Source organism: Ailuropoda melanoleuca, chromosome 10 (assembly GCF_002007445.2).
Source record: "Ailuropoda melanoleuca isolate Jingjing chromosome 10, ASM200744v2, whole genome shotgun sequence".
NCBI lineage: Eukaryota > Metazoa > Chordata > Mammalia > Carnivora > Ursidae > Ailuropoda > Ailuropoda melanoleuca.
The window spans coordinates 52,553,634-52,568,253 of NC_048227.1; the positions used below are offsets into that span (position 1 = coordinate 52,553,634).

The window sequence follows — 14,620 nt, forward strand, 5'->3', positions numbered from 1 at the left end:
TCTGAGCTACATTCCCCAAAGATTTATGAACTATAAAATAGCATTATTATTATGTTCTGTCACTGCATTGTGCTCTTTAGCTGTCTTCCATTTTATGTGGTAAAGCTACTTAGGATCCATTTGCATGAAAGCGACTGTGTGTACTCATTTTGTATTGTATTGTGGCAAACGCTATAATCTACAGGGTTCCTATTCATTTTGGAATTCATTTCACAGCTCACTAATTGTGTGAATGAGAAGAGGAAATATATGCTTTTATTCCGAAGCATGCCAAGCAGATGGCCCAAAGTTCATTGCTAGCAGTACAGTCAGTGCGGCCCTGGTCGGTAGGTAGTGAGCCTGGCATCGATCCGTCAGACACAATGTGAGGGTCCATTTAACACAGCAGTTGACAGTCACTGAGCCTCTGGTTTGTTATGACTTATAAACATTTTATTTTTTATCATCAACTTCTAAAGTGGTCAGTCATTTGAGCAGGTGCAAACACAGTAGAATTCATATTCGTTTTATTTGAGAAGACAAAATGAACTTTTATTCATATGGAAATTTGGGGAAAAGAAAACAGTACAGGGGATTAATCTTAGTTTCTTACAAAGGGATTAATATGTGTATTGAGATTCAAAACTGTAGCATCATTTCTGAGATTGAACCTTTTGAAAAATTAAGTTGAAGAAAAGATCGGGGATCATATCTAAGCTTTTTGGGTGAATCTCCTTTCAAATCTCTTTTGTTCTTCCCATGCAAGGAACTTGTTTATTTACTTTTATATGCAATATGTCATTTATGTAACCATTCAAAATGTTTCCAGTTGCATTCATCCTGAGCGTGTGCATATGCGTGTGTGTATGTGTGTGTAGTGAGACAATCAGAGCCAGAGGGGATGACAAAAGTGAAATAATGAATGTCTTCACATATTTCCTACTTTAACGGAGATACTAGGACAATATAAAACTGGGTTATTACTTCAGGAAACGGAGGATAGGTCAACTGTCCTAATGGAGCTGATCTAGTCATTTGATCACAGTATCTTATTTAAGAGAACCAGAACATCAGAAATACTGTTTTTTCTGTTACATGAAGGTAAAATGAGTATTTATTTCTCTTACTCCTTCCTACAGTCCCCTTCCAAACCTCCTACCGTGGGTTTCGCTGGTTGTATTGATTCCGTATTTCCTTTTTCTTGGCTTTCAGACTGATGCTGCTCTAATGTACGATGCTGTGCACGTGGTGTCTGTGGGCGTCCAACAGTTTCCGCAGATGACAGTCAGTTCTTTACAGTGTAACAGACACAAACCCTGGCGCTTCGGGACCCGTTTTATGAGCCTAATTAAAGAGGTATGTCAGGAGAATCACGTCTGCCTAGTCTCTTTTGTCCTCAAGGTGAATGCGTTGAGATTATTTCAGTTTTCCTAACAGGTGACCTTTTACCTTTATCTTTTTTTTTTTAAGATTTTATTTATTTATTTGACAGAGATAGAGAGACAGCCAGCGAGAGAGGGAACACAAGCAAGGGGAGTAGGAGAGGAAGAAGCAGGCTCATAGCGGAGGAGCCTGATGTGGGGCTCGATCCCAGAACGCCGGGATCATGCCCTGAGCCGAAGGCAGACGCTTAACCGCTGTGCCACCCAGGCGCCCCTTACCTTTATCTTTTGAATTAAACTTTCTGTCTTCCTCCATACAGGCAAAATTAACACATTTGCTAAGTGATGTGGAACAAAAGGGGGAAAATTACATGACAAGTAAATGGGTATCTTTCAAAGTATCTATGATTGTGCAAACAGATGAAAATCTGTGACCTATTATTTATGTCATTGTTAGTTTTCACTTTCCTGAATCTTTATGTGTATTACTTTTCATTTATGTGGAGATATAGTTTAAAGGATGTTTATATTGTAAGCAACAGTTTTTAACATGAATGACATTTGTACTCCACTAAATTACATGTCTTAAAGAATTGTTATTTAGATCTATGGTTCCTAAATATAACATCTAGTTATTTTAATTATATTAGCAGTTAATATAAAACAGAATACCTGGATTCAGAAAAGTGCAAAATTTACTTCATATTGCATAATGCAATCATTCTTATGGCCATATATCATTTCTGATTACAACTATCATGGTTATAGACCAAGAATGCCTACAGTGAGGGGAAAAAAAGGCAAAGTTCTAAAGATCTCACACACACACACACACACACACACACACACACACACACACACACATACACACGTTCTTCCTAGTTATCCTATCATGAAGGAAATCCTTTTGTCAGCTTAGGATACATTTCATTTGATTATAACAGGAGTTTCTATATGAAAGTGTAACTATGAAAATTTAATCTTTGCTAGGAAAATCACAGGGATTATCACCATAAAAGATTTTTCTTAATGGCTTTAAAGAAATAATCAATTCAGCATATAATAAATTATTCATCTCGAAAATAAAAGTGAAAATAGGGTCATAATTAAGAATCTCCAGGTCCTTGGCAAAGAATATCCATGAATTTTCCGTGTGTGATTTTAAATCTACTCTCAGAGGGTGAAATGACACTCCCTGATGAATATGTAGTTCATTTATTTTGTTTCACATTCTATGTTTATGTCTGTTTTAAAACTGAGCATCAGAGAGCTGCGGACATAGTGTGTAGGTTTGGCTGGTTGAAGAATTGCTTTCTGAAGGCAGGACCTGAATACTGAGGTGTGTGTCACACAGTCTTACAACAAACAGTTGTAGGAAGCTCACTATTGTATTAAACATAAGGTGTTGGCGAGGACCTCGTCCGCTAAATCACATGTTGTACCTCTTTCTGAGGACCCACAGGAGACATTCCTCTCAGGTTTCAATGCCAGGAAAAGCTGAGCTTCTCCTGGGCAGTTGATATGTCTTGAATTATGGACCCTGTATATTGTGTTTATATCACATTCTCTTCATTGCTTTGGTTGCTAGGAAGTTCAGAATTAAATTTGTGATTGTATTCTATTAGTTGTGCATTCTTACCCAACAAACATTTCTTTATGCTGCCTCTACGCCAGATTTTTTTTTTTTTACTATTCTCTACTAATACTTCTGTACTTCTTGATCAAATTGTCTATTTTTGTACTAACATGCATTTTTGTTATTCCCCTAAAATTATTTTCTTTGGAAAAGCATAGATTAAAAATATATTTTTCTTCCTTATTGGAGACCAGTTAACGCATGTTTAAACTCAGTGATGACATATTGCAATATGTGTATAGATATGTATTATAATTGTTTCTGTTTTATTTGTAATTAATTAGCCTAAAACTATTTTAGAATCCCTATACATAAGTATAGAAATACATGGAGCCTAACAAATGTAGTAATAATGATATCCGTTTGTAGTCCTTATTGAAATGTTACCTATAATCTATTTGATTTTATTTCTTTGGATCTTGGTGTATATTCTTCCAAACATTATAGCTGTGAGTATATGTTACATTACTTAAATTTTCATATATAACTATTTTTCCAAGCTATTCAAATGGCAAATAATGGAAAACATTATTTTTATCTAGATAGCCAGCAGAATGAGAAAACTTTTTGTATTAAAAAAAAAACAACCTCAGAAATTTGCTCACCTGTGATGGGTTCAACCCATTATGTAATTAGATTATTATATTTCATTTCCTTCTACACACACGTAAAGCTCCTTTTATAGGAAGTATAGCTTGACATGAAGTAATTTTGATATATTTCTCCCAGTCTCACTTACAGGAAAATAATGTAATAAGTTAATTATTCTAAGAGGAAAGTGTATAATTGAAGTTGTATAACATAGGTTTTCCTAAATTCAGTTTCTTTCTCTGTAATAAAATAAGTTTATGTTCATATTAGTATGAATTTAAGAGTGGTATTTTATAACAGTAATTCTATTTGCAATCTCCAATGAGATATTCACTATCTCATGTATTATAATAAGTGACTAAATTATTCTGTTTGCAAAAAGAGATGTGCCATTTAAAACAATCTTCAAATTTCTCATAAAAATTATGTGTAGAAAATGCATTTAAAATGAAAAATTTATAATAAGTTTTATACTGAGACTAAGACAATGTCTGTAGACAAAAATCCTCCAAAGTTCAGAAGAGGAAAAAATGTTTTAAAAATCAGTCGGGGCACCTGGGTGGTGCAGTCGTTTAAGCGTCTGCTTCGGCTCAGGACATGATCCCAGCGTTCTGGGATCGAGCCCCACATCAGGCTTCTCCGCTGGGACCCTGCTTCTTCCTCTCCCACTCCCCCTGCTTGTGTTCCCTCTCTCGCTGGCTGTCTCTATCTCTGTCGAATAAATAAATAAAATCTTTTAAAAAAATAAAATAAAATAAATAAAATCAGTAGTCATGTCAATTTATGAGAAGTAATGAAAATAACGTTTCCTATTTTTTGTGTGAAAAAATGTTTTATCTCCCTCTACTTGTTTGTTAATCCTTTTTATTTATTTATTTATTTTTATTTATTTTCCTATAGGCACATTGGGAAGGTCTCACAGGCAGAATAACTTTCAACAAAACCAATGGCTTACGAACAGATTTTGATTTGGATGTGATCAGCCTCAAGGAAGAAGGTTTGGAAAAGGTACTTGAGTCATTCAACTTATTTACTTTAATTATTAAATGAAACAGATCCTAATGAAGAAATAGGGAAATATTCCCTCTTATAGTCACATTTCATTAACATTTAACTTTATTGAATAAGTCTTAAAATACATATTCGATTCATTATATTGAATACAATAATTGAGGATTAGTGTTCAAGGATAAAATGTGTCTTAAGACAATTAAATATTTTATTTTCTCACCAAATTTTTCTTATACTTTGAAATGCATATAATCTTTATTAGCCTTAAGATTTAATATAGTAATTAAAAATATTTACACTTGTGTTTGCACAGACTTTCCTATTTGGACCAGGTCATAAAGAAAAATTAAATACAGAAGCATATTTCCATTGCTGGGTCATAATCAAATGAAATGTCTGACTTAATATACACAGAGTAAATTAGGTATGAACAGAAATACATTACACTGGTCTATCTTATTTGATTATATTTCTAGGATAAAGTCAGACAATGATTACAGAATTTGGGTATATGCTTACTTTAAAAATATTTTAGTGTAAGTTGTTTACATTGGTAATATATGCATTAATATATTTTTTCTGATAGACTCATTGAAAGTTTTAAAAAGATATTTTGATAAGAACTTAAGAAAAAATTGGGGTGCCTGGGTGGCTTAGTTGGTTAAGTAACTGCCTTTGGCTCTGGTCATGAGCCCCAGGTCCTGGGATTGAGCCCCGCATCAGGCTCTCCACTCAGCAGCGAGTCTGCTTCTCGCTCTCCCTCTGTGATCTCTTTTGCTTTCACTCTCTCTCGAATAAATAAGAAAAATCTGTAGAAAAGGGCATCTGGGTGGCTTAGTCAGTTAGGCATCTGCCCTCGGCTCAGGTCATGATCCTGGAGTCCAAGTATTGAGTCCCGCATTGGGCTCCCTGCTCAGTGGGGAGTCTGCTTCTCCCTCTGCCTGTCACCCTGCTCATGCTTTCTCTTGCACTGTTTCTCTCAAATAAATAATAAAATAAAAATTTAAAAAATATCTTTAAAAAGAACTTAAGAAAATATTATATTTCACTGAGATAATATTGTTTTCAAGATAGTAATGTGTTGCATATCTCATCTAGCAATTAAATATGAAGCATTATTTATCAATGGAAACTGAAGAAGGGAATTGAGTCAGAAGAAGGGGTCTTTTAACCTAAGAGACAATAGCATATTTGAATGTTGATTCAAATGGTTCTGGAGAGAGAAAACATACATTTTTGATAATGTTACCAAGATAGGGAGAAATACATCATGACCAACTGATGACTAAAGTTAACAGGACCTCTGCCCACTGAGAGTTTTAGATTGTACCTTTTGAAAGACCATGCAGAAACCATGCAAAGTCAGGAATCTTTCTTAACAAACTGCAAACCAAATATTCATGAGGCAGTCACTTCCTAACTGCCTTGCTCCCATAATGAGAATATTATTCTATACCCAAGAGTGGAATTGAATGGTGTGGTTTAGTCAGCTCTTACAGTTTTTATACCAGTATTTACTGGAGATGCTGTTATTTTTTTGGAAGCTTATAAGTGACTAGGATGAGCTTTGGCTATTATTTGTATTTCAACACATCAATAAAGAAATGGCAATGCCTTTCTTGTTACTGTAGCCCCTGTAAAGGAAACATTAGAGAAGCTTTCTTTAGGCAATAGTGTGGATTATAGAAAGACCCTGAATATAAAGGTTACCAAGTACATGGGACAATCAGCCAGGCTGAAAAGCAAGGTACAACAATGTGAGTTATACATGTTGCCTTGAGATTTCAAAAAATATTTTGTATACTCTTCTGAAATTTGAAATTTTGTTTCTGTAAATTAATTACACACAATCTTTATCTTCAAGGGGCTTTTTATATAGAGTGATCAGATAACACACTTGAGAATAAATACAATGGAAAACTTTCAAGCTTTAAAAGAGTGATATAAGAGAATTTCTGAAAAAGGATATAATTAAGTAAAGAGTCATGGTATGTGAGGTACTTAGAGCTAGCCTTTGAATAATGGAGAATTATTGATTGGTAGAGATTGAGTCATTGCAGAAAGAGGTAACAATATGGGGAAAGACATAGCATAGTGTTTGATTTGATCATTTTATACACACACATACATACACACATAGATATGCACACAGAAGTGAGAAACAGAGTTAAAATGCTAGATTTAAGTCATAAAGTGAGCACCATGTTGAGAAGTTTGCATTGTATTAGTATACAATATGAATTCAAAGATAGAATAGCCTGGAGGCCTATGGGATGTGTGGAAAGATATTATAGTTTGGAATAATTTTAATATGGAGCCATGAATCTCAAACTGTTCTGAGTACATGTGAGAGAGGAATAAACAGTGACAGAGGAGGTAACTGAATCTTCAGCAGTGTTGTTAGTTCAAAGAATAGCAGAGCATTGGGATTATGCTTTTAAGGAATAATGGAGGAACCAGGTGATAAAAGTAGGAGAAGCCAGTGATAAAGGCATAAATCAAAAATTGGTAAAGAAATTAGTGGGGACAATTATCATTAGAAAGAAATTGGAGGGGTGCCTGGGTGGCTCAGTTGGTTAAGCGTCTGCCTTTGGCTCAGGTATGATCCCAGGATCCTGCGATAGAGCCCAACATCAGTCTCCCTGCTCAGTGGGGAGCCTACTTCTCCCTCTCCCTCTACTGCTCCTCCTGCTTGTGTTCTCTCTCTCTGTCAAATAAATAAATAATATCTTTAAAAACAAACAAAAAACCCAAACAAAACAAAAAAGAAATTGGAACAAATCTGAAGAGGCACATAAAGTACTGAGGTTCGATGAAGGTAAGTTAGAGAGAAGTGGAATTAAAAGGTAAAATCAAATGCTTTTAGTATCTTCAAAAATTAGTACATAAGGGGGTGCCTGGGCGGCTTAGTCAGTTAAGCTTCTGACTCTTGATTTCTGCTCAGGTCATGAACTCAGCGTTGTGAGATCCAACCTCACATGGGGCTCTGCATTGGGCAGGGAGCCTACTTCAGACTCTCTCTCTCCCTCTTCCTCTGCCCCTCCCCACCCACCTCACATGCTCGCTCTCTCTCTCTCTCTCTCTCAAAAAAAAAAAATTAATACATAAGTCATTGGCTAAAAGAAGGCAGCTGGATTTAGTTTAGTCAGATCTTAAGAAAAATGGGAATTTTTTGGCAATGCCATTGTGACAGACTTGACTTTGAGCAGTAGGAATAAAGTGCTGCTAAGTAGAAAAATGTACTCATTTGTTTAATCTAGTGGAATGGTTAAGAGGTCCAGGTATGTATTCAGGCAGAATTGGGCTCAAATTCTTGCTCTGCCATTTACTATTTATGGACAACTTTCTTAACCTCTCTAAAACACATCAGGGGGTGATAGCAGTATCTAATTCATGAAGACTAATGAGTCTTAACAACTTTACTTTTACTTTGTCCTCAAAAATATAGTTACCAATCCATAGATATTAAGACAGGATTCCTACCTTGATAGAGTTCACAGTTTGGAAGGTTCAACAGATAGCGATCCAAGAGGCTTAAATTAAAATTCCAATTCTGTTGCAAGTGTGTGAACTTCACCCTTCCACCAAAGTTCTCTGTGCCAAATTCCTCATCTCAAAAAATGAAGAGTGCAAAAGACTTCCCTCTGGGACAGGCAAAAGTGAGAATATCATGGCCTCTAAGAGAACCTGGAAATACAATCTTTATAGGTGTCAAGACTAAGAATTTAATTATCCTCCATTCTATTTTATCATGACTGGGTGAGGAAAATGAACAAAAAAATGTGTAAAATGCTAGTTTTATCCATTACTTCTCCTTGTGCCTACTGCCTTTTCCTAGCTTTATCTTGGTCATCTATGTCCAGCACACTTCATTTATTCGTTTGATCCTCTAACAAATATAGAGTGAACCTCTCTTTTGTGCCCTTATGAAGGTTATATTCTCATGAAGGAAACCTGCCGATAATAAGTGGGCGCACACGAGTACAATATATGATTATGCAGTAATGAGTGCTAAAAAGAAAGATGACTTGTTTATATGTTCGGGGAACTGAGTTTGGGGTTGTAATGAGACTATGAACACATCTTTTCCACCCAGAGATCAAATTGAATCTTTCCCTTCCACCTTGATAGGAACCTTGGTTGGAACCCAGCCCACTTAGCCGTTGTCCAAGAAGGGTCACTAATACTGCAGACACAGCTAGTCACATCTGTCCAAACAAGCTCTCCAGGCTGTGGCAGTGCCTTCTTTGGAACAGGGGAGGAGGAATAACGGGGTGGGAGGAAACTGTAGGTGCCATTCCAGACTTTTTCTACCTCAGGCAATAGGACAGTTTGTTTTCTGTAAGATTCTGGTGTTCAGTACTCAAGACTAGGAAAAGGAAAGTAAGAATAAGTGGTTTTCCCAACAGAATTCTTCTGTTCAGTTCAAAGATCATATTGTTTATTCTACTTCCAAAATATGTTTAGAATCCATCTATTTCTCTCAACATCCATTGTTGCAATCATAGCCAGGGTACCTTTCACCAGGACATCTGTATTGGAACCCCACCAAATCTGTCTGTTGTAATTCCCCCTTACAATTTAGTCCCCAGACGACAGAAGCCAGACCAGTGTCTTTTAAAGCAAATCGATCCATGTTATTGCTCTGTTTATATCCTTTCACTTATTCCCACTGTATTTTGATTAAAATCCATATTTACAAATATGCTTATTGCCTACCTTCCCCCTCAGCTCTCACTACCATCTCAGATGCTTTCTATGCTTTAATTACACTGGCTTTTGTTCATTTTTTCAGACACAAAGCTTTCTCTATTACTTTGGCAGTAGAGCTTTCCCAGCCTGGAAAACCCACCCTTAGCCCTTTGTCTGGCTAACTCTTACTCATCTTGGGGGGTCACAGATTAGATCTTTCTTCTTAGATAGGCGTCCCATAAGCCTGACCAAATTTAACTTTCTCATAGAGCCCTGTGCTTTTCCTTCCTGGCGCTTATCACCATGTGTAATTATGTATGCTCCCAGTCCCACTATTTACATATTCGAGGCCTAGAAAAGTCTCTGGTACAAAGTAGATCCTCAGTAAATATTCATTGACTATCAAATGAAGGAAGGGTCACTGTAAGAATCATAAGAAATACTTCCTGTAGAATGCTTATTCAAGTGTCTGGTGCAAATTTATTTTCCTATGGAACAGCATTTTTTTTTTAAACTTTTCCCAGTTTGCCCCCTACCTACACAGTAGGAACAGAGAAATCCAGTAGTCAGTCAGTGGGCTGGGGTTGTGAGTCCAGGCTTCAAGGGCTCCAGGATTTTAGTGTGCCGGAGAAGGCAACACTGGAGTCTGAGCCTGCGAGAATGCACAATGCGCCCTACAAGTGCAGTGTAATCCTGACACCCAATTCTGCATCAGAGGAAGCGTAATTCTTCTATTTATGAAAGTTCCCTTTTCTCACCATATACGTTTATGGTATGAAAAAATAAACGAAGATCGCTTAAACGAGAACACGCACGTTATTATTCAGAGCTTGCTGAAGCACTTGCGTTTGGCAGACATGCGAAGGCGGGCGGGTCAGTGGGAAAGCTTTATAGTGGAAAAAAGGAAAGGCCTCAGATGCGCTCTGATTGGAGATTGTTGGCAGGAGGAAACGTGGACCGCTGGCAAAAAATAGGGAAGCTGGGTGTTATTGAACAGATCTTGACCATTTTGGGCAGATGGCCGCAGAGGTTGTGATTTCGCTCCCAGATGGTTTGCTCCAGAGGCTCTGGGTCGAGTTCTATTTCATACGTGGTCAGACTGTTGTCTATTTGTATACTCAATCTGTCAATAGAATTATCGAAGTCACTTGGAAGGAGAGGAAGAAATAGCACAAATAGTAAGGTCAGGAAAATTGACATGAGAAAAGTAAGAATGTCATCAAAACTGACAATAAAATGAAGTTTTTTAGTTTTATTTTTTTTTCTTTGAATATGTAACTAGGATATGATTTACCACTGGAAATGGTTTAACCTTACTTACCTAGTCCTCTGAAGCTTAGCTATGTGCTTAGGAAAGACCAGTTTCAGTTGGAACTAAGCTTGATTAAATGGCATAAGATGTTAAGAAATATTGAGAATTCATGAGAATTCTTTGTAGAGCAAAACAGTTGGAAGCTTTTACATAAGAGAGGTTTGAATGGAGTTGATGACAGTCCGTGATAATGCTGTATTTCCATTGCAAGGTGAGTTATCTAGAGGCTGTTTTTGGGAAAATAACCACTTATACTTAAAAAATATTTTTTGGAGAAACTATAATGCAGTAATAAAATCACTTATACATCTGAAACTAATATAACACTGTATATTAATTATACCTGAATTAAAAATAAATAAAATAATAGTAAAATCACTTATTCCTGCCACATGATTGAGTTTTCTTACCAAATGTGTTTTGCAACCACTATGTAGATATCATGTGCTTTCCAAAAACAAAAACAGCAACAAAAGTCTTTGTTCAAATGAATTTTTATTGTACTAGGAATATTAACTTCTAAGTAGAGGTATTAAACTAAAATCATTCTTGTGTACCTCTCCTATCTTTTTTCTAGCATCATAGTTAGCTATTTGTTTTGGTTATTTTGCTGATAGTTTTTTGAATGTGATATTTATATTAAAATAGAATTCGGAGAATAGAATTCTCTGTCTTCTCGCTAGAAAGTGTCTAATCCTTATGAAAATTGGCTTTGTGTGTTAATATTATATTAATTTTGAAAAAAAAATGTAAGGATAAAATCAGTACATTTCTCTGGCCAGAGATGGTACTAAGGAGCCTGCAAGTGTTTAGGACTATGAACAATAACACGACGTTGGCCTTGACATGTTTTTATAATAAAATCAGCTTCTAACTTATATATCCTTAGGGGAAGTTTTGAAAAAGAAAAGTGGCTACAAGAAGCCATTTATGGCTTCTATATATTTGCCAATTTCTACAAAATTAAGAATTTATATATATATATAATATAAAGGAAGATAATTAGTATTTACAAGCTTTTATAAAGTGTAACTTTGTCATATTTTACTTTCAAGTGAAGCTTCATTTCAACTTTTGACATCATTGTTTTTCTGAATATTTACTACTTACATTTGGACCCACTAGTAGAAACTGGTATCAGTAATCCATAGGCTTCTTACTGAAAACTCAAATATTTTTACAATTTATGGAGAGGGTGAGAATTAGTAGTGAAACCCTGCCTGCCTGAGTTTACAAGCATAGATGTCCCAGGATCAAAACATGTTTCAAATTGCTTTTTGAAAAACTTTTTGTAGAACATACATATTTTTAGAACAAGTGGTAATTTCTATAGAAGTCTTTACTATTGACCTTTCTCTAGCCTGTAGAATCCTGTACTCATTAACTCCCTGGGAAAAAGGTATCTGAATGGAATTTACAGTCTTCAAAATTTATCTAAGTGTGAAAATCCACACTAGATAGGTGAGAACTATTTCTTTGATAGATTTCTAGATACCTGATACATAGCAGTTTTTAATCTTTCTCTCTTTGATGCCATTTGATATGTGTATTCTGGTCCCCATGACACAATGACCCCCAAGTTTCCCAGGAACTGAGATTTCTTTTGCTTCTCTGTAGGCAAGCAATGCTAATGGTGATGTTTACTAGTCAGAAATGTGTTGTTTGTTTCTTAAAAAGCAAAAATGCATCCTAGTCCAGATCCGAGCCTACTGTTTTCCTTTGGAGATGTTAATCATTTAATTTCTCTAACTCTTACATAGAATTCATTGTATGTCCTGTCTCACAAGTGTGCTGAAATTTTTAGGGTGTGTGTCAGTAGGTTTATAGTTGTGATTTTGCTTGATAACTTTTAACCTTCACAATGATGAAATATTTAAGAAAACTCTTTACAGATTATATTTATGTTTGGAAATTAAATTTGAGAGCATACAGTTTCCTATTTTGGCTCATCAGAGAATACCAAATATTGACTTTTTTTCTTTCAACTACTGAATTTGAATTAAACATGTATACTAAACATAATTTTTAAAGCATTGCTTTGATTTTAAAGTAATACCTAAACTACATTTTTAATCTTGGAAAAATGGCCCTTAATTAACTGAATGTTGCCACATTGTTACATTTGAGAACAGTTAATTCAATGATTCAAATTTTATTTAAAAAACAAAACTACCACCCGTCTCTAACTCTTTCTTGATATTTAGGGTTGACTTTGCCCTAGACAAAAATAAAAATAAAATGTATGTTTGGATTAGTCATCCTTTTCTGTTAGGTGACCATATACATATTGATTTATTGTCCTCATATTAACACCGTAGTTCTCAAATGGTGAAATTCCACTCCCTGCGGAAATTGGTGGGTAGCTAGTTTTAGGAAAGTAATTAACTGAGGGATTCTCTGCATTGTCCTCACAGGCCAAATTACTCACGTAGGAAGGTAGCTCAGTTCCCAGATAATTGTTCTTTAGTATGAATTCTTCCTATAAGACAACAGGTAGGCATTGCTGTGAAATGGTTCATGTTTATTTTGGGGGCATCAGGTGTAAATTCCTTCTAAAGTGACCTGTTAATATGTGATCCAATGGAAAAAAACAACTATTAATTACTATTAGACAGTACTTTTATTGGACAGTAATACAAATAACTATCTCTACTTTTCATTTAAAAATTCAACATTGGAATTGGGGGGAGGTAAGTGAAGAGAAAAAAAGTTTCTAATTTGCCTGCAACACTTAGCAAAACAACCACTGTGTTGAAAAAGTTCTGTTTTGGGCACCTGGGTGGCACAGCGCTTAAGCGTCTGCCTTCAGCTCAGGGCGTGATCCCGGCGTTATGGGATCGAGCCCCACGTCAGGCTCCTCCGCTATGAGCCTGCTTCTTCCTCTCCCACTCCCCCTGCTTGTGTTCCTCTCTCGCTGGCTGTCTCTATCTCTGTCGAATAAATAAATAAATAAAATCTTAAAAAACAAAAAAAAGAAAAAGTTCTGTTTTTACTATTATATATCACACCATATAGGTTTGAAACCTGACTTTGTAAATTATCTAGAAAGAATGGGGGTACTAGTTAATAGGAAAATATACGTTCTGCCAGTGTACATTCGATCAATTGGAGAGAATACTCAGCTCCCAAATATGAGTTAGCATTTAATACCAATACCTTCCTCGTGCTTTCCATTTCTCAATACTTTCCAATAGTACTATCAGGGATGTCCCCTCTTCTAAAAGGAATGGTAAAAATCCTTCAAAGCAAACTGAACTTAATGTGTCATGTGATTTGAGGCAACTATTTATTAGGAATATTTTTTTTGAACACTTATGATGGGGACTCCACATTGTGCTTAGACTGTTTTAAACATAATATACAGAGTGGTTTCTTGTGATCACCATGCAGACCTTCTTTAGAAAAGTATCACTTAGGCTCTTTGCTCAAGAAAGACATATTCCACAATTACCTTATCTAGTCATACGTTGATGGACACTTAGACTGCTTTCATCTCTTGAGTATTATAAATAATGCTGCAGTGAACATGAGGACATATATATCTTTTCAAGTTAGTGATCGTTGTTTTGTTTTTGTTTTGGGGTAAAAACCAGAAGTGAAATTGCTGGATCCTGGGTAGTTCTATTTTTAATTTTTTGAGGAATCTCCATACTGTTTTCCATAGTTGTTGTACCAATTTACATTCCCACCAACAGTGTACAAGGCTTTCCTTTTCTCCATATCCTTGCCAATACTTGTAATTTCTCATTTTTTTGATAATAGCCAATCTAACAGCTGTAAGATATCTCACTGTGGTTGTGACTTGCATATTGCTGGTGAGGAATGATGTTGAGAATACTCTCATATACCTGTTGGCATTTCTATATCTTCTTTGGAAAAATGACTATTCAGATTTTCTGCCCATTTTTATTTGGATTGTTTGGAGGGCTTCTTCTGCTGTTGGGTTGTATGAGTTCTTCATATATTTTGGATATTAACCCCTTATCAGATGTATGATTTCAAAATATTTTCTCTCAG

At 35.7% G+C, this 14,620-nt stretch overlaps 1 protein-coding gene across 8 annotated transcripts in view; it reads left to right on the top strand.

The window, feature by feature from the left end:
- Positions 1-14,620, top strand: part of GRIK2 (glutamate ionotropic receptor kainate type subunit 2) — a 659,372-nt gene that overhangs the window by 405,178 nt on the left and 239,574 nt on the right. For all 8 annotated transcript variants that reach the window (XM_034670902.1, XM_034670905.1, XM_034670899.1 and 5 more), the window contains 2 exons: positions 1,192-1,335; positions 4,489-4,596. In XM_034670902.1, the coding sequence (XP_034526793.1) occupies positions 1,192-1,335; positions 4,489-4,596 (252 nt within the window). The remainder of the gene's footprint in view (positions 1-1,191; positions 1,336-4,488; positions 4,597-14,620) is intronic.